General features: G+C 47.6%; 1 protein-coding gene across 4 annotated transcripts in view; it reads left to right on the top strand.

Annotated features, from left to right (window-relative positions):
- Nucleotides 1-20,185, top strand: part of TANGO2 (transport and golgi organization 2 homolog) — a 45,215-nt gene that overhangs the window by 16,116 nt on the left and 8,914 nt on the right. For all 4 annotated transcript variants that reach the window (XM_080918929.1, XM_080918930.1, XM_080918931.1 and 1 more), the window contains exons 2-5: nt 7,362-7,455; nt 14,279-14,367; nt 17,461-17,580; nt 18,725-18,839. In XM_080918929.1, the coding sequence (XP_080775055.1) occupies nt 7,400-7,455; nt 14,279-14,367; nt 17,461-17,580; nt 18,725-18,839 (380 nt within the window). In that variant the 5' untranslated portion in view covers nt 7,362-7,399. The remainder of the gene's footprint in view (nt 1-7,361; nt 7,456-14,278; nt 14,368-17,460; nt 17,581-18,724; nt 18,840-20,185) is intronic.

The raw sequence follows: 20,185 nt of genomic DNA, 5'->3' as shown, positions 1-20,185 counted from the left end.
AAGCTTGAGCTTGGGCCCCGCCACAGGACAGGAGGGCGAAGCCCTGAGCCCAGTTTCAAGCAAGCATTTATAGAGGCAAGCAGACAAGCAAAGGGGTTCCCAGCTTGGCACACATCTGATTGGGGGGCTATTATGGAATTTGATGCCCTCAAAAATGATTGGCTGGTGCTGAGAGCTAAACCATAGACCTTCATAAGTAAACATCTTTAGCTACAGTTTGTGCTTTCCACCTGGCTGGTGCTTGTTCGGGAGTGACCTAGAGGCTCGTGCTAGGTGTACGCTTGGGCGCTAACGAGTTCAGCCTTAGGTCAGGTTCTCTAAGATGGAGCCTGAACCCAAGATGGAGTTGGTAGATGAAGTTATAGAATGTCTATATAGTAAGGGAATTTACTGAAACGACTTACAGACTGCATTCCTACTAACCCAACAATGGGCAGCTGTGAATGGGAAGTCCAAGAGTCTAGTAGGTGCTCAGTCCCACGAGGCTATGTGTCTTATCTGGTCTTCTATATAAGTTGGAACCCTGAAGGTTCCAATGTTGGCAAGTAAGTGCAAGCCAAAAAAAGCACAAACACTTTCTTTTTCCATTGTCCTTACGTAGGCCTGCAGTAGAAGGTATGGCCGGATTAAAGGTGTGTGCCATGCCTGAATTTGGAACTTGCTCTGTCCCAGGCAGTCCTTAAACTCAAATCCGCTTGCTTCTGTCTCCTGGCATTAAAGACATGTACTACCTTGCCAGGGCCTAAGCTTTTCATGGCCACTATGCCTCAAGATCTGGATCAAAAGTGTGTATTATCCCCATCTCAAGATCTGGGTCAGAAGCCTGTGTCTCCCAGCCCCAAGTTCTGGATCACAGGTGAGCCCTCCATTTCTGGATTGTCGTTCATTCCAGGTGTAGCCAAGTTGACAACCAGGAATAGCCATCACAGCTTCTCAGTGTTATTTTATGCATATGAGTGTTTTGCTTGCACGTATGAGTGTGCACTGTGTGCGATGCCTGATACCTACAGAAGATAAAGGGTGTCAGACCGCTAGAGTTATGGACAGTTGTACGCCATTATTTGGGTTCTGAGAACTGAACCCAGGTTCTCTACAAGAGTTGTGGATACCCTTAAGCTCTAAGCCATTTTTTTCAGTCTGTGCTTTTTGACTAAAGCATTTGGGAGCTACTGCAGCCAAAGTCTAAGGGGATCAGACTCATAGCAGAACTTGTCACTGTCCACATGGTGCTTGCAGGATGGATGAGTTACAGGGACATGGAGCCTTACTCCTGAAGCAGTGGGTCTCCCCAATGCTGCAGCCCTTTAATACCGTTACTCACGTGCTGACCCCAATGATAAAAATTGTTTTTGCTACTTCATAACAAATTTTGTTACTTGTGAATCATAATGAAAATATCTGATATGTTAATAAAATATAAAAAATATAAAGGAAACACTGCTGGTCCTGTGTTTTAGGTGTTGCCACCAGATGAATGAAAAAAAAAAAGGAAATAAAATGAAAAGAACACGAGTGATCCTGAGTATGGTGGAGGAGAAGGTTCATTATAGACATGGGAAAGTCCAGAGGGAACATGAGTGTCAGCTGTGCCCTGGGGGGCGCGGGAAGGGAAGGGAGCTGGAAAGAGGGGAGCCAGGTGCAGCAGCCATGAGGCCAAAGGCACAAAGAGAATGGGTAACCAACATGGTTGGATTATATGGGGCAGAGCAGCCCAGCCTGGGTTGGAGAGCTAGGGGTATGCCAGCCTAGAGGGCCCTGTAATGTACCACCGAGGAATGATAGAGATCCCACAAAACAGACAGGAGCTGGCTCAGGCCCCTCAACACCCTGCTGCCTGCAGTGACGCAGGATGACGGTTTTGGTAATGAACCCCGAATATCTATCCCGGCAAGGCTTTATAGTAAGCAGCAAGCGGAGGTTGCGGGGCAAGGGGCTAAGTGTGTAAGCATCTAATTGGAAGGCTGCTGTGGCCTTCAGCATAATTGGCTGGTGCTGGAAATCAAATCATAAACTTTTCTATTTTCCTCTGCATTAGTGGTCATTAGGCAAGGGTGGGCTTGTGACCTGGGGGTGCAGATCTGTTGGGGTAATAACCTGGAGACACTGATCTTGTGGGTATAACTTGGAGATGCAGTCTTGTTGGGGGTGAGCCTACAGGCTGGTCTTAGGCTCAGGTTTTGTTGTGGGGTAACTTGTAAACTAATGCAACTAACCTGTTAGTTTACCTGAGTTCAAACTTAGGTCAGGTTTCCTAAAATAGAGTCTGAATTTAAAAGAAACAGATATGGCTTCTCAGTATCAGGTAGGGACTAAGGGGTAGTGGGGGGACCTGGTGGCCAGTGTTTTTTATATGTTAAATAGGCACCTCAGCCATTTGTCCTAACAACATACAGAATATCTGATATTAGACACATGTGACAGGGTCTTTCATTACACACCCAGTGGTTGGACCCACAGGTTGAGAAACACTGGCCTAGATGGTTTTTGTTCGTTTGTTTCTGTTTTGTTTTTTAAAGGGAAGTCGTCTAGGCCAGACAGTGTGAGGCAGGGTCAGATTTCCCAAAGGAGATTCCACAAGTGCTTGCTTTGTGAAGATGACAGACCCTAGAATGCTGGGGCTGCCAGGAATGTGAAATGTTCCCTGAGCAGAACCTGGAAGCAGTGAGTGGGGCCCATATCACACTCTGTCAGACTTGGAGCTACGGAATTGACTGTTTCCCTGCTGAGTTCCTATCTTACTTTTATCTGATCTTTCATTACTGTGTAGAATGGCTGTTTTGAGTCTGTGGTTGACCAATTAGCCAGCCCGTGGTCAGGTACAGGCTCCAGTGTCACAGGTTTCTGGCTCTGTGGGATTCATAGTAGAGCAAAGGGGAAGGTGGGCTCTCTGGATCACAGTGGGCTGGGCTGTGGATGTGGGCTGAAGTGGAGCCACAGATGTGGAAGGGAGTGAGTGGGCGGGCTAGGGTATCATCAGGAAGCAGGGGCCACTACATGGCCTTAAAGGACAGCACAGAATCTAGGCAAGACCATGTTTCCTATTTACCAGTTCTCAGTGGAGCTGGGTACCCACTCAATTCTTAGCAGTGGTATGTGAACAACACACAGAGTTTGCCAGCCAGTGGGGGCTGGGGAGATAGTGGTTAGAGCACTGGCTGCTCTTCCAGAGGTCCTGAGTTCAATTCCCAGCAACCACATGGTGGCTCACAACCATCTGTAATGGGATCTGATGCCCTCTTCTGGTGTGTCTGAAGACGGCTACAGTGTACTTACATATATTAAACAATTTTCTAAATATCTTTAAAAAAAAAAAAAGAATTTACCAGCCAAATAACTTGCTAACCTGGGTATCCATGGTTTTACTGGGACTTGATTACGTGGAATTGGCAGATTTCTGGCCTATGTGGCTGACTTTTTGTAGTATCCAGCTGATAAATACATGTCCCTAGGCCACTGTCACAAATCCTAGTAACAGAGCCTATCTGGTATTGCCCAAGGCTTTGTGTTAGTGAGGACTCTTTCCCCCAAAAGGACATCCCAAAGAGACTGTTGGAACACACAAGATGTGGGTAGCCCAGGTACCCTGCACTATGCACACCTTGGCTGCCACTGAGCCCACTGAACAGAGAAGTATGCTTGTACTGGTGGAGATCACCCCCAGGAAATGGGGTGCTTGGTTTTTCCAGACAGGCCAAGGACATAGTATGAGCCCTCTGTCCAGTGACAACTGAGTGTGAGAAGTGGGTGCTCTGGGCTCTTTCTGCACTTGTAACCTCGAGAACCTTCAGCATGGGTCCCAGTCCCTGGGCTAGAATCTGCTGTCACAGCCGCGGCCCTTGTTCAGTGTTTTCAGGGAATGCCCCAGTGCTCAGCGGATGCCGTGCTCTCCGTTTCCACAAATACCCAAAGGCTTTTTGCTTTTGTTTTCTATTTTGTTGTATGTATGTGGGTATTTTTCCTGCATGTGTGTCTATGTACCGTGTGTGTAGTGACCAGGGAGCCCAGGAAAGGCATTGGATGCCCTGAAACTGGAGTTACAGATGATTGTGAGCCACCTTGTGCATACAGGGGCATGAACCCAGCTCCTCTGAAGAACAACCTGTGCTCTTAACCGCTGAGCTATTTATCCAGCTCTTTCAGGGAGTTTTACTTTTAAATATCTCTTTCTCCACTGTGACTGATTAATCTGACCTTAAGCAGTTCTGGAATCCTGTATGACCCTGGTCCTTTTTCTACTGCCAAGAACAGAAATTCTACTGAATTCACTAGCTAATAAGCCCAGGAATGGTGAGGCGTATCTCCCCCCAAGACATGGCCCTCATGCACAACCTTATGGCCTTTAAGGACCCCTGTGGTACATGTGGTCTGTTGTAGTTCCATGGGCTCTGCTGGTCCAGAGAGCATGGGAAATATCTGATGTGCTCAGGGGTGTTGACCCTGTAAGGTGGTTCTGACTGTCTACATACTTACTTTCTCTGCACAGTGTGTGATCGTAAGGCTAGGGAATGGGATGGACTCAGAGTTTGCTCTCAGCTCAGGTGAACAGGAGCAAGAAAGGGGCTAAAGAAGCAGCATGTCAGAGGGGACCTCACCATGTGCTGAAAAGAGCATCGATCCATGGGCTGGGCTGCAGAAACCAGGCACTCATTCACAGGGGCTCGCAGAGACAGCAGAGGAGCCGTGGGGCAGCGGGCCTGGCTTGAGTGGGGGTGAGGGATTGGAGAGAAAGGCAGTTCCTGATGGTCCCCTCCCAGGGGCTGGCTTTCCTCTGGTCCTTCTCTCCCAATGACTGCGTCTTCATCGAGGCTGCAGCCCTCCAACTCCAGGCTGCCTGGAGACACATCGATGGCCTTCCTGTGGACCATGGAGCCCTCCCCATCTCTCCAGCATAGAGGGCTGGTCTGCTGCCCTGCTGGGCCAGCTAGGATGGCAGGTCCTACAGCTGAACTGGAGAAACATGATCTGGCTATATCTGCTGACAGCTGCCTCTGCCAGGGGCCCTGCCCAGTAGCTAGATACACAGCCTAGGGAGGGCCAAAGGAGTCTAAGGTCCAGAGTGGTGGCCTCTTCCCTGACACCAGCAGCTGGTAGGAGGGGCAGGTAGGTCTGAGGCCCAGCATGAAGTCAGTTCTTTGCACTGATTTTTTTGCACTGTGTCTGGATAACTGCTGGACTGTCGCATTAGCTGTGTCCAGTCTGCTGGTCTGAATTTATCACTGCTCTGACACACCCACACACACACACACACACATACTCACACTTGACACTTGGTTCTCTCTCTTACTTTTTCTATCCCATAGCTGTTTTCCTGGCTGCTTTTATTTTTCTAGAATGGCTAGTCTGTGATACAAATGTCAATCTTTCTTAATTGCCAAGGTCACTGAATTTTAGGGTCCTTCACTCCACAGTGTGGCTCTGTCCCTATTTTATGGAATGCTAGGTATGCCATAATTTCTCTTAGAACACTCCCCATCTTATTTTATTTTTACATGTATGAATGTGTTACCCGTATGCACACCATGTGTGTGTCTGCTACCCACCGAGGCCAGAATAGACCCTCTGAGACTGAAGTTACAGATTGTTGTGAGCTACTGTGTGGGTGCTGGGAATTGATGTGGGTCCTCTGGAAGAGCAGCCAGTTTTCTCAGTGGCTAAGCCATCACCCCAACCTCTTCCTTCTTATTTTTGAAATATTAGGTGTGATTATTGTATGTAGGTGTGAAGGAGGTCAGATGACAGCTTTGTGTGGTCAGTTCTTTCCTTTTACATGTGAGTTCCTGGGCTTGAGCTCAAGCCCTGCCCACCATCCCCCAAGCTTCTGAAGACAGCCTTGGGTGTGGTCCTGCCTTTCCAGTGAGCATTTGTCTCAGCCTAGTTCTAGGGAAGGTCTTTTGTTTATGCCTCTCTGGAGATGGCTGGAATCTAATCCCCAATTTGCCAAATACTCTGGGACAGTTGTGGCTTTGTCACAGGAAGCTGAGTCTGCCTGGTTCTGCAGGGCTCTAAGGCAAGGTGTAGGAGTGACAGGCTGTGTCCCAAGCCCCTCTACCACTGTGGTGCAGCACTGCTTTGGTGGCAGTCTGCCAAATCCAGTGTCTGTCACAGTGATACCCCTGGTGTCCCTGGAGCTGGGGCTTCTCCAAAGATTGTAGTGGCTGTTTTTAGAATTCCAAAAGTTCTGCTAGTGTGCCTCCAGGGAGGCTTTGAAGGCCCTCAGCTAGAGTGAGGCCTTGTGACCACGTGGACACTGAGGCAGAGTGCCCGGACCTGAAGAGACCAGGCTGGGTTCTGGGTGTGCTGTGCTGGCCTGCAAGGAGGGCAGTCAAGGACCTAAGCCACAGACCCATCTTACATGTGTGTTGCCTTTTGGGAAGCACCCAGACTCAAGTGGTCTTGTCACACTTACTACCTAGGACCAAGGCCACTGCACAAACCCTCTCTAAACCTGAGAGTGAGCACAACCTGATCTGAGGCATCTTCTGTTTGTGATGTGGTCTCCTCGACATACATGTGCTCACAGAAACAGTCATATCACAGACATCATGCATAAGTACACAAGGACATACATACATGTACATACCGACAAAGTGGTGCACATACTCCTGTACTTAGCACCTCAGCAAACTCACATCAACCCCTCTGTTCGCTGCTTGGTTCCCTCAATACTGGAACCGTTTCTTGGCTGTCTCAGGTTTCAGCTTCAGGTATTAGCCGTGTCCTGAAACTGACACTAAATCATTACACTGTGTACATTTCAGGGATCTTCAAGTCTCCTTTCCAGAGTTGATGCATAGAGATTAGCTCTGATCGCAGAATTAGAAAGTAAGGGAATGCCTTCTGGGCCCTAGAGGATTGTGTACTTAGTCCATGTTTACCTAGCACCCAGGTGTGTGCACATGCCTAGCACTGGTTTCTGCCTACTAATGTGGGTAGGCAGAGCCACTTGGTCCTTGGGGGGGGGGTGCTAGATCACAGATCATCTCAAGTGAGTGGACCCTGATGCCTGGCCTTGGGGCACCATGGTTGAGATGAAGGTGTCTCCTTCTGTGGCTCATGGGCAGTACTTGGTGCTCCTGCTGGGGAGAGGGCTTGCCACTCCTTCACCCCAGCTTCACGTGCAGTTCCTATAGTTGCTACTGCCCCTTCCAGCACCCACTGACCACCCCCATCTGGTGTCCAGGTTAAGGGAGTGTCATGGTGGTGGACTTACGAGCTGGTGCTGATGGGCCCAGGCGAGGGGAGATTTCTGTTATGTCCCCAAGCATCTGGTGCTCACCAGTGCAGCCACACTCACTGAGGGAGACATCTTAAAGACCCTCTGACACTGCCGTTCACAGTTCATTGTTCTCCTTTTCCCACAGACCTTGTGACCGTGTGAGCAAAGCCACCCTTGCAACCCATGTGCATCATCTTCTTTAAGTTTGATCCTCGTCCTGTTTCCAAAAATGCATACAGGTAACTGCCCTTGTTCTGCCTCTGCCATGCTGCTCCTCACCCCTGGGGTGCCATGTGTGCTGGGTATGTGGGCCAGCCTCTGAATAACAAAGCCCTGGTCTCTGGAGGCCTGGAGACATTCTGCACAGGCCGATCCTGCTGTCTCGGACAGTGGCTGCTTAGCATGAGGTGTTGGGATGAGCACCACCCTAGAGCAAGGGCTCAGAGCTAACGTGCACTGTGGCGCGACAGAGGGGGATGTGGGCTGTGACTAGGGAACTGGAGTGTGTTGACAGGGATTGATGCTGCTGGCTTGGGTGAGGTGTCTGGCTGGTGTCAGACTGAGGAAAGCATCCATGGTTTTAGCTGGAGTAACTGAGTACCAGCCAAGGACCTGGGACACAGCAGGCAGAGAAGGGACCGGCGGCCAGCCCTCCTGCTCTTCCCTGCAGGTGAGCTCAGCCCCTTTGCTCTGTAGCTCATGCCAGCATTTGTCCATGTGGAGCACAAGGCAGAAATTTAACCCACAATCAGAAATGGACTTTGGAACTCCTCTCATACATTTGTCTGGAGCATTTTCAAATTTTTAAGATGTGTTCCAGGAACAAACAAGTAGTTTCAGCGAGGTTCTCATGTTGAGTCCCTTTGTAGAATGGCAGACATTACCATTCATGGCACAGTGGCTGAGTTCCCTCATTTCAGTCCAGGACGTAGGGACTCAGCATTTTCTCTCCTACAGAGGACAGGCAACATAGCTGGATCAGGCTGGAGGAGGCGATTCTAGTGCTCTGGCAGGACAGTCGGCAGTCACGCAGATGGACATTCTGCAGATGGAACCTTGCAAGGAAAATGATAAACAGCTAGGTACATCACGGGGCTGTGTGGCAAGATCAGGAATGCTGGATTCCCGGAGGACAGACGTGAGAAGCTGTCACCACACTGTTTGCACAGAGCAGCGCCCTATCTGTCATTCCCATATTATGATCCACAGTGGGGCTACTGGAGAGGTGGCTTGCTGCTCTTCTAGAGGACCAGGACCCACGTGGTACTTCACACCTGTATGTAACTTGAGTTCTAGGGAATCCAGTGCCTTCCTCTGGCCTCCACAGACACCAGGCACTCCAGTGATACACAAATATTTATGTAGACAAAACAACCATATACATACAATCAAGGGGGGGGGCACCACGGATGGCACAGTTGTGACTCCTTAATGGCCAAAATGTCCTCTACGTGTTGGAGTCTACCTTCTAAAGTACCTAAAGCTATGGCATTTGTCATTGAGCAGGTGCTAGGTCAAAGTACTTGCCCATTGATGCCACTTATATTGTGCATTGCTGGAGCTAAGGCTTGGGAACCAGAGGTTTCAGGGGCCTCCTGCCTGTGAAAGCATGGAGTGTGTCTCCAGTGCCTTCTGTTAAGCATAACTATACCAACAACAAAGTTGAGCTTCATTTCTGCAGCGTAGGCAGTACGGGGTGGGTACGAGCCTCCCCTCGCTACGCTGGGAAATGGCATAGCCCTCCCTTCCTCTCCTTGGCTCTTATGCTCACGCAGCCTTCCCCATACCAGCAAAAACAAAGGTGTGTTTCTGTTTGGGGTGACACAGCCTAACCAATAGTTCCATAGTCTTAGGTAATAGGTGAATCCTGGGTGTAGCCAGAGCCTACTTGACAGTTTGTTCCTTGAAGACCATCTTCAGGTAAAATTAAAACAGGGAAAAAGATAAGAAATTGGCAAGTAGGGTCTAGTGAGATGGCTCAGCGGTTAAGAGCACTGTCAGCTCTCCCAGAGGTCCTGAGTTCAAGTCCCAGCAACCACATGGTGTCTCACAACCATGTGTAATGAGATCTGATGCCCTCTGCTGGCATTCAGTTGTACATGCAGCAGAACGTGCATATAATAAATTTTAAAAGGAAGGAAGGAAAGAAATTGGCAAATGTACATCACATACAGTAGGTAGTGAGAACCTATGTGAGCCAATTATGGCTGCACACATGTTCAATACCAGTCACACAGTTGACTCAGGCAGGACAAGGCAGATGGGAAGGAGGAAGACGACTCATAGCAGCAGAGGCAACACTGCTTCACCCCTGTTCTTGGGGGGTTACCCCGTACTCACTGGCTGCCTTTCAGCTATGCTTAGCTGTTAACAGATCCACACCAAGACATGGCCTGAAATCTTTGTCTAGTTTTGGGTGGCGAAAGTTCACCTGTTCCTTTCTCAGGAGGGAATATTCAAGCCTGTGTATGTGGCAGGCTCCGCCCACCCCAGCCCTGCTTCAGCAATCCCGGGCCACACTGCAAATCCCCTCTACATCTAGTTAGTCTGAGACCCTGGTGACCAACCTTGACCCACTCAACAACAGGATAATTAAAAAATGGGCTTAAAAACCTAAGCCTTAAATACCAAGTGGAAACCAGATGTGGCTCATGTCTGTATTCCCAGCAGCGGGGAAGCGAGCAAGAGGATCAGGAGGAGTTGAAGGCCAATGTGGGCAACATGAACTCTGGGGAAAAAACCAAGATTGATCATAAATCCAGGCTCGGAGCTCAAGTCTTACCTGTGGCTATTACAGATGGCTTTTGATGAGGGAGAAAAGTCTCCTTAGGTTTGTTCCTATGAAGTCAAACTACCAAGGGCACAGATCCTTGACTTGGGCTACTGTGGAGGTGTAAATGATAATGATCCCATAGGCTGATGTGTTTGAGTGCTTGGTCCCCAGTTGGTAGACTGTTTGGGAAGGATTAGAATATATATATGGCCTTCTTAGAAGAGGTGTGTCACAGGGTTTCAAAGACTTGAGCCACTCCCATTTCTGTCTCCAACCAGTGGCTTAAGGTGTAAGGTTTCAATGTTCCTGCCAGCATGCCTTGTCTGGGCCATCATGGACTCTAACCCTCTGAAACTGTGAGCCCCAAACTAAACACTTCCTTTTATAAGTTGCTTTGGTCATGATATTTTATCACAGCGATAGAAAAGTAACTAGGGGGCTGGAGAGATGGCTCAGACATTAAGAGCACTGTCTGCTCTTCCAGAAGTCCTGAGTTCAATTCCCAGCGACTACGTAATGGATCACAACCATCTGTGATGAAATCTGTTGCCCTCTTCTGGCCTGCAAGCATACATGCAGGCAGAAAGCTGTATGGTGTATACATAAAAAAATTAAATTTATATTAAAAAAAGAAAAGTAATTAGACAGCTACATACAACCACACGATATTATGGGGTGGACTGTGTCCAGGTTCCTATGTTTAAATTCTAACTGCAGGGGTTGGAGAGATGGCTCAGAGGTTAAGAGCACTGACTGCTCTTCCAGAGGTCCTGAGTTCAATTCCTAGCAACCACACAGTGGCTCACAACCATCTGTAATGGGATCTGATACCCTCTTCTGGTGTGTCTGAAGACAAGCAACAGTGTACTCATATACATAAAATAAATAAAATCTTTTTTTTTAATCAGAAAATATTTTTAAAATTCTAACTAGTTGGGTGTAGTAGTGCAGGCCTTTAATCCCAGCACTCCAGAGCCAGAGCCAAGGGGCTCTCTGAGTTCTAGGACAACAAGAGGTACAGACTGACCCTATATCAAAAACCAAAAAATAAAAATAAAAATCCTACCTGCCAGTATATCAGAATACAGCTCTCTTTAGAGCTAGAACTTCAAATACGTGATTAAAGGGAAGCTACATAGTGGGGCTTAAGTCCCTATGCTGAGTGTCCCGAGAAGAGATGACAGTACAGACTTAAAAAGAAGGCTGCCGTGAGCAGAGAGATAGATGTCAAGGACCTTGGTGGAAACTCTCTGCCAGTCTCTAGTAATGTTCTGGGGGTGGGAGTCGGGCTCAGCTGTCCACATACAGGGCACTGGTCTGTGTTTCTGATGGAGATGAAGAGGCCTAACACCATCTCACTAAATCAGCCTCGGGCAGCTGAATAAAAACAGGCCATATTTTCCCAACTTGGTGGACAAAGCTCACTCCGGTAGCTGCTTCTATTCCAGCTCCAGGGGTGTCCAGGAACAGTGGCAGGCTGCATTCCCAGCTGTCACCTTAGGTGTGACCAAGCAGCCTTCTGACTTGCTAACTAAGAGGACAAGTGGAATGCTATTGATCCCGGCCAAGATCCCCAAAACTACAACCTCAGAGATCAGTGCAAACATCTCAAAGCTGTAAAATCTCCCAGATCAGAGTCATAAAATACAAACTGGAAAAGATGCTTGAAATTCATGGAGCTGAAGGTATACACACCTCAGTCCTCAGCACTGTGAAATATTGAACTTGGGGCCTTAGTTCAACCTAGCATGATGCCTTCTAAGGGAATAGGTCAAAAGTCAAGCGTATAAGTGTTTATCACTACGGTGGTAGTTGTGTTTACCTCAAAGTCTATAACTGATCGTATGAAATACTCTTACAGACAACCTAAACAGCTTTGGCAAGATTAATCAATAACCACAGTAAGTCAGTGTAGCCTGTCTAGTCACCCAAAGAGCCATGATCTGGTGAAACTTGCGTTCTTTATAAATGCAGATGCAAGCATGCCCCTTCATTTCCTGGGGGAAATGTTAGTATTTCTTTCCCTCCCATGCACAAAGCTGAAAACGATGCATTCTAATTAAGAATGTTTTTCATGAGCAGATAGTGTGTATGCATGTGTGTACGCATACTTGTGAGCCTGCATTTGTGCACGTGCATGTGGAAACCTGAGGCTCATGTTGCAAGCCTTCTTCAATCACTGTCTGCTTTATTCATTGTGACAGGGTCTCTCAATTGAGTCTGGAGTTTGCCTTATGGGTAGCCTAGCTAGTCAGCTTGCTACAAGGACTGGAATTTCAGACAGGCCACCATGCACCAAGCTAGGAACTTGAACTCAGAGCACAGATGGCCTTCATGGACATTACAGTTCCTCCATGTGTTATTAGCTGAGGGAGTTGTTTAGGCTCTCATCTAGGACTTAATGTGGGTATATATCTCTCTTAGTCCATCCCTAAATTACAGAATTTCTGCAAGCCACCAGCAACAACCTGTGATAAAAATGACCCAGCAGTTAGTGTTCTTGAGTAATTAGGCAAACATGTTTCTTGATTAAAAATATGTAGTTGAGGGACTAGAGAGATGGCTCAGCAGCTAAGAGCAGTGGCTGCTCTTCCCGAGTGCTCAGATTTGAGTCTTAGCACCCCAACTTGTTCTCAGGAGTTCAGGAAACAGGAATAGAGAGAGCACTAGTATTTGAGGAAGAAGCTGACCCTACCCCTGGGAGAAAGGGGGTCTTCCAGCCCGGTCCGTTCATCTTCACTGCGGTTCATTGTCTCGGAAGCCATGGTTTCTTCCTTCTAGCCACTGCAGGCTGGGCTCAAAAATTTGTCCTTTCGAAGGCTGGCATTGCTGACAACATGGGGGACAACTCTACCCCAACAGGGCAGAACAGAACTCGGTTGGTGAAGGTGCAGAGAGTTGTTCTGAGTCTTTATCAAGGACAGCTGCGAGGGAGTAGGGCACTCTGGACACAGTGAGGCTTCTACAGGAGCCCTGGAAGGCTTGAGAGCTCTTCTACAAACAAGATGGGGTCGTCTACTCAGGTGCCACTGGGGTTTAGTGTGTCCTCAAGCTCCTTTTGGCGGAATTCTGGGTGTGCTTGGGGGTTTTCAGTGGACAGGCAAGTAAGTGGAAGAAGGAAAGTGTCCCACCCCTACTTGGTCCCTGTGTGCTTGGTAAAACCATGAAGAATCCTGGCTGAACTGACACTTTTGGGGTATGACATGGAATGAGGCTGTCCCATAAGACCTAGTAAATCAACTAACGACCAGAAAGTAGTAAAGTGTGACAGTATGGTTCTTTTTTTTTGTTTGTTTGTTTGTTTGTTTTTTAATGGAGGTTTCATTGGGTAGCCCTGTCTGGCCTAGAACTCAGAGATCTGCCTGCATCTGCCCCTCTGCCTCTCTCTCTGTAGTTTTAGGATTAAAGACAGTTTGACTTCACCACCGGGGGGGGGGGGGGATTTCAGAGCAACTCAGTATAAAGCAAAGTTGGGGTTTATTGAGAAGAGACTTTAAGATACATTTTGGACACAGGATGATAGAGACCTTCAAGTGCAGGATAAGACACATCTAGGGGCAAAGGCGTGGGCTTTCAGTGTTTTTGCAGTGTATGAGAGTTTGGTCTTTGTTAAGGTGTAGGGTACTGTGCCATGTGAAGGGACATCTCAGAGGTACATGTAGACGCCATGCTTCCTGAAGGAGCATCTCAGAGAGTTGTAGAGCTCCTCAGGGGCACTGGGTCAGAATAGCTGATAAAGTAAAGGTCATATGGCTGACAGGGATGGAGAAGGTACTTTTATTGTAAACAGATTTCAGTTTTGTTTGTGAGATTCTTGGCAAACTTCATTAACACCTGGGTAAAGTACTAAGACCATGCCCATGGACATGAACACTCAGGCCTTAACACACGGTTCATCGGTAATCTGACATTATTTGAAGAAAGAAACTATATAAAAAGAATATTGTCTTTATATAGGCAATCTTAACATGAATATGCATTTTACTAGATTTCTCAACTCTGGGTTTGTAAGATACTTCAACCTTTTCTATTCCCTTGTCTCCTTAATTTTCTTTCTATCCTGCCTCTTCTCTTCCCAGCCTGGGCCTGTCTCCCGGGCAGGGCCTTGTGGTTTCCCAGGAGCTGCCTAGGGCTCCTGTGGATGTATGGCAAGGACTGGGTGGGGGAGGGGCTCTTATTCATGTTGCCTCTGTAGATTTAACATTAAACACGAGGCTGCAGCTTCGTGTGGTAGAGCACATGCAGGTCAGTCCCTGGCACGTGGCTGCCCTCGAACTTTCTTCTCCCAGGCTCATCTTGGCAGCCAACAGAGATGAATATTACCACAGGCCATCCAAGCTGGCAGACTTCTGGGGGAACAACAGTGAGATCCTCAGTGGTAAGTGTGTAAGTGTGTCTTCACACCTAGTGAGCAGCTCTTCACTGTGAGGTTGGTAATGGCACTGCTTCCACACGCAAATGCTGAGTGCATAAGTAGCCATGAGTGGCTTGGGGGGACTTGGCCAGCCCCCAAATGAAGCATCTCTCTTGTGTTTTTAGAAATATTACCATTATCATAACGTTTTTAGATGTAGGCCAATTGTTAAGAGATAGTTTGCTCTTTAAGACCTGTTATGCAGGTGAGAAGCCAGCCCCACTAGAGTTAAGTGTTTTTGATTCTCTCAGACCCTTTATCTTTATTATTTTTTTAATGTATATAAATACACTAACCCTGTCTTCAGACACACTAGAGGAGGGCATATGATCCCATTACAGATGGTTGTGAGCCACCATGTGGTTCCTAGGAATTGAACTCAGAACCTCTGGAAGAGTAGTCAGTGCTCTTAACCACTGAGCCATCTATCCAGCACCATCAGGATAACTTTTTATCTTTCCAGTTCTCATTGTGTTTTTGTTGTCCCTTCCTACCATTTTTCCATCCATCCATGAAATGAGTTCTCTATGTAGCCCTGGCTGACCTCAAACTCAAGGATCTCCCTGCCTCTGCTTCCTGAGTGCTGGGAAGGCATGTACCACCACAGACAGTTTCTTCAATTTCACTTTATTTACTTAGTGTAGGGGTGTGTGTGTGTGTGTGTGTGTGTACTCTCATGTTCTGCCCATGGGCGTGGCAGCAAGCACCATTACCTACTGGTCCAGCTTGCTGCCTCTGCCTTCAGTCTGCTGGGGTTAGAGGTGAGCACTATCACATCTCACATCCTGATCCACTCCACCTGAATGTGTTCTCATGAGGTTTGTTTTTGATGTGTTTAGATGGGAAAGGAAATCCCCACTCTGTTGCTTGGCCAGACAGTGACAGCTCATTCATTCATTTTTCAATTGTTGATTTGTAGGGTTTTGTTTTGTTTTTATGAATTCTGGATATGAGTTTTTTAATGGATAAATGAGCTGCCAGCTCATTTCCTTAGTACTTTTTGAGAGCAGAACACTATTTTTAACAAATAAATTTTGTTTGTTTGTTCTTCTTTGTCTTGTTCAGGAACCCTGTTCCTCCCCCAGGCCATAACATTTTTCTATCAAAGCTCTAAGCTGGCAGTCTAACTTTTGTCTCAAATCAATTTTTATTGTTTGCATGTTTGAGTTCACGTATATGTGTATGCACATGTGTAAAGGACAACTTGAGGACGAAGTCTCAGTGGCCTGAAGTGCTATCACAGTCTGCCTGCACCACCTCATCCTGAATCAAACAGGTTCTCATCACTAACTCTCTTTCCAGCTCGGAAATCAGTTTCCGTGCCTGCTGTGAGTTAAGGGTTGAACTCTATCCCTCTTGTGACTGTTTTCTGAAATCAGCTGAGCATACATGGGTGTGTTTGCTCTGGACTCGTGTATCACACTGAATTGTGTGTGTCTAGGTGCCAACACAACAGTCTCTTACTGTCCTTGTGAGCTGAGCACAGTGGTCACACCTGATCTTTTGAGCCTAAGAGTTCAAGGCTCTAAGTATTTTTAGTTCTGTTTTAAATGGTACATTTAAATTTTCATTTTCTAAGCCAAGCATGGTGATATAACCCAGTAATTACCACACTTTTGAGTCTGAGACAGGAGCATCACTATGAGGTCCAGGCCAAGGCCTTCCTGGGCTACATCATGAGACCCCCTGACTTACAAAAACAAAACAGAGAAAGGACTAGAGGAGCTGAAGGGATTTGCAACCCCATAGGAAAAACATTATCAACCAACCAGACCCCCAGAGCTCCAGGGACTAAACATGGAGAGACACATGGCTCCAGCTGAATATGTAGCAGAGGATGGCATTGTCTGGTATCAGTGGGAGGAGAGGCCCTTGGTACGGTGAAGGCTTGATGCCCCCAGTGTAGGGAATGCCAGGGCAGGGAGGCAGGAGGGGGTGGGGGGAGCACTCTCATAGAAGCAGGGGGAGGGGGGATGGGATTGGGGGATTCCAGAGGGGAAATTTAGAAAGGGGAGAACATTTGAAATGTAAGTAAAGAAAATATCCAGTTAACAAACAAAAACAAAACGGGGCTAGGGACGTAGCTGAGTGGGTAGTGCTTGCCTAGTGTGCATAAATCTGGCAGGGGTTTGGTTCACACCTGTAATCTCATCACTTAGGTTAAGGCCGAGGAATCAGTGTTCAAGGTCAACCTCAATTAAGTAGCAAATTCAAGACCAGCCTGAGTGAAATTAGACCTGACTCAAATAACAGTGAAAAAGTGCACTAGTAAAGGTTGGCTCTCTAGGTCTCGAGCCCACCTACGAGCTAGTGCTGGTCTGTGCATTCTGTGCCTATGAACCCACCCTACCACAGAGCTCTGTTTTCCTTCCTCTGCTTATGTTTTGTATTTGTGCCTATGAACCCACTCTTTCTCTGTTACAATTGATTTTGAAACATGACGATTTAGGGCTAGGGAGATGCTTCATCATGTAAGAGTATTTGCTGTAGAACCGTGAGGACCTGGGTTCAAATTCTAGCACCTGGCAGCATGCCCTTGTGTGCCTGTAACCCAGTGCTGTAGGGGCAGAGACAGGGTCACTGAGGCCTGCTGGCCCCAAGCCTAGTTTCAGATCTTTAGTGAGAGATGATGTTATAAAGGATGAGGTGGAGCATGACAAGAAGACACCTGTTGCCTTCCTGTAGCTCCTACTAGTGCACAGATGCATGTACACACACAAGTATACAAATAACTCATTCATATTACACATGCACACTCACACAGGCAAGTACTTCCTCATATGACATTTTAATGATTTTTTACTCAGACTGGACTGCAGTGGCCTAATTGTTTGGCTGGGACACCTCCTGTTGTTTAAGGTCCCTCACACATACCCCCCAGCTCCTCTCCACTGAGCCTGGACAGCCTCGTGAGGAGCCTGATGGTAGCAGCATCTCCCCTATGAAGAGCTGTGTGTCCTGGCAGAGACGGGAACATGCCTCTTGAGGACTGGGCTAGAGGTACCAGTGGGCCCATCACAGGAACTTGGCTGCTGCTAATGACCTCGTCTGCTGTAGGGCTCGACATGGAGGAAGGCAAGGCAGGAGGAACATGGCTGGGCATCAGCACACGTGGGAAGCTGGGGGCGCTCACCAACTACCTGCAGCCGCGGCAGGAGCCAGACGCCCGTGGTAGAGGTATGGGATCTATGGGATCAGGTGGGACCTAGGTCAAGCCAAGACATTGGGGAGGAGCTTAGGTAGGACTGGCAGAGGAATGGAAGTGTGCAGGTACAATGGGGAAGGAGGAAGGAAGAAGTCACCCTGCTAGGGTTTCTGCTGGTGGGTCCCACAGCCTCCATGCCTCTCACGACAGTGACAGGAAAAAGATGCCCAAGTATTGCCCGTGTGATTTTACCAGGCATTGTCCTTCAGGCTTATGACTCCCTGACCACTGTATCATTGTCCCCTGCCTATTGAGTCCCCTGCCAGCTTCCTTTTTATTTTTTAAAGAGATTTATTTATGAGCTGGAGAGACGGCTCAACAGTTAAGAGCACTGACTGCTCTTCCAGAGGTCCTGAGTTCAATTCCCAGCAACCACATGGTGGTTCACAATCATCTTTAATAAAATCTGATGCCCTTTCTGATGTGTCTGAAGACAGCGACAATGTACTCATACATGAAATAAATACATCTTTTTAAAAAAGAAATGTATTTATGTCTGTATTTTATGTATATGAGTACATATATATGTCTTCATTTAAGGGTATTGGATCTTATTATAGACCTTTGTGAGATGACATGTGGTTGCTGGGATTTGAACTCAGGACCTCTGGAAGAGCAGTCAGTGCTCTAACCACTGAGCCATCTCTCCTTCCCCAAGTTTCACCTTTCTTAATGCTGTATTTCCACATAGAGGTAGAGTGGACAAACGTTATTTTCTTTCATTTATTGTTCATTCTACTGTGTTGAGATTGAACCCAGGGCATGCAGCAAGCTAGGCAAGGGCTTTACTATTGAGATCTGTCCCATATACATATGTTTTTTCCCCTCTAGATAGAGTTTCTCTGTGTAGCCTTGGCTGTCCTGGAACCCACTGTATACACCAGGCTGGCTTCAAACTCAGAGATTCACCTGCCTCTACCTCCCAAGTTGTGGGATCAGAGCCATGCCCCACCACCACCACCCAAGCCTAGAAAGTGTTTTCAAAACCATTCTCTATAATCCAGATGTTGGAGTCCCAGTGGAGCCCCTCTTTCTATGTCTTCCTCCCCAGAGGGGCAGGAACTTATGTCTGCTATGTTGGCCATTGATATGTTGATATGTGTGCGTGGTCCACAGGTGAACTTGTGTCTCACTTTCTGACCGGTGACATGGACAGCCTGTCCTACCTGAGAAAGGTCTCCACAGAGGGCCACCTGTACAACGGCTTTAACCTCATAGCAGCTGACCTGAGGTAGGTTTGCTTTGGTAACTAGGTCTTTACCACTTCGCTACAGCTCCCTAGTCAGCTTGGATCTCTTTCCCAGAATTCGGTTAAGGGGTATTTGGCAAGCATCCGAGGGCCTAGGCTGCCTCAGACGCAGTGACTGACAATAGGGAGTAACACTCAGGGCTTCTTGAGACAATGTAAAGATCACAGGCTCACTACAGTGAGAGAACTGCGGTGGGGACTATGGCTTGGGGTGACTGCAGCTGAGCATCATCTCTCCTGTGGGGATGCTTTATAACAGCCTGTCCTCACTAGGCCCAGAACCAAGTGGTTCTCGTGTTGGTGATGTGGCTGTAGGAACACAAGTTTTACATGCTTAGCCTTTCAGCAAGGTAAATATTCTTATCTCCCTATGAGCTGGGGGCTTCCTCCTGAGGAAACTGTCAGTCTATATCCAGATATATGTCTTGAGCTGCCTCCTACCAGAGGGTTGCAGAGGGTCCATAAAAGGCTCAGTGTGTCTTGAACATCCATTGTGTTTGCTGTGCCCTCTGTCATTTCTGGACTACATGGGTAGACTGACTCAATGTGGAAGCTGAATGAGGTGCAGTGGTCACAGGAAGAAGGCCCAGAGTGGGAGCTGTAATGGCATGGACCCATCCTCCCTTCTCACTGTGGGGGTTCCTAGAGGCCGTAAACCTGTGCTTGCTCTCCTCTCCAAACATGGAGCCATGTATACATTTTCCATAGGAGTTCCATGTGTGTTTGATCCAGCGCCTAGAAACCAGAAGGTAGCTACGATGCACACAGGAATTTAACAGCTATGTCAAACAGATGGAAACCAGGCTGCTGTTTAATCTGAGCAGTACACAGTGGCTTCTGCAGTTGGTCTATGTTGCAGTAAAAATAAAAATATGAATCTGTTGCTACTGCCCTGAGGTCTCACTCCACGGGAGCCACTCCAGTGTGCAGCTAGGCACCCGGTCCCACATGGTCCTCTAGGCAGTTAGTTACCAAGCCTGGCACCCACACATCTCATTCCACAGGCCCTATGCACCCTCACCTCCTGTGGGCAACAGAGCTGGAACTGTACACTCCAGATGCCTCTCAGCCATTGCTTTCACACTGTTCTCCACAGCCCGGTAAAATCATGACTCAGCAATAACTTATCAAACAGACTTATATGTTAAATTCTCAGTCCACAATACATTTAAACAATAAATTCACTGCCAATTAATAAAGATATAAACCGCCCACCTAGACAAGATAAAACCGATCTAGTTCACCTTGACCTAAACCATCCTCCTCTGCTGCCTCCATCTTGAATCTCCTGCTCCTCCTCCTCCTCTTCTGCCTTACCAAAACTTTTC

This window comes from Micromys minutus (genome assembly GCF_963924665.1).
Source record: "Micromys minutus genome assembly, chromosome: 7".
In the NCBI taxonomy this organism is placed as follows: Eukaryota; Metazoa; Chordata; class Mammalia; order Rodentia; family Muridae; genus Micromys; species Micromys minutus.
Note: the sequence above shows the minus strand (reverse complement) of the source record. Positions and strands in the feature narration are given on the sequence as shown.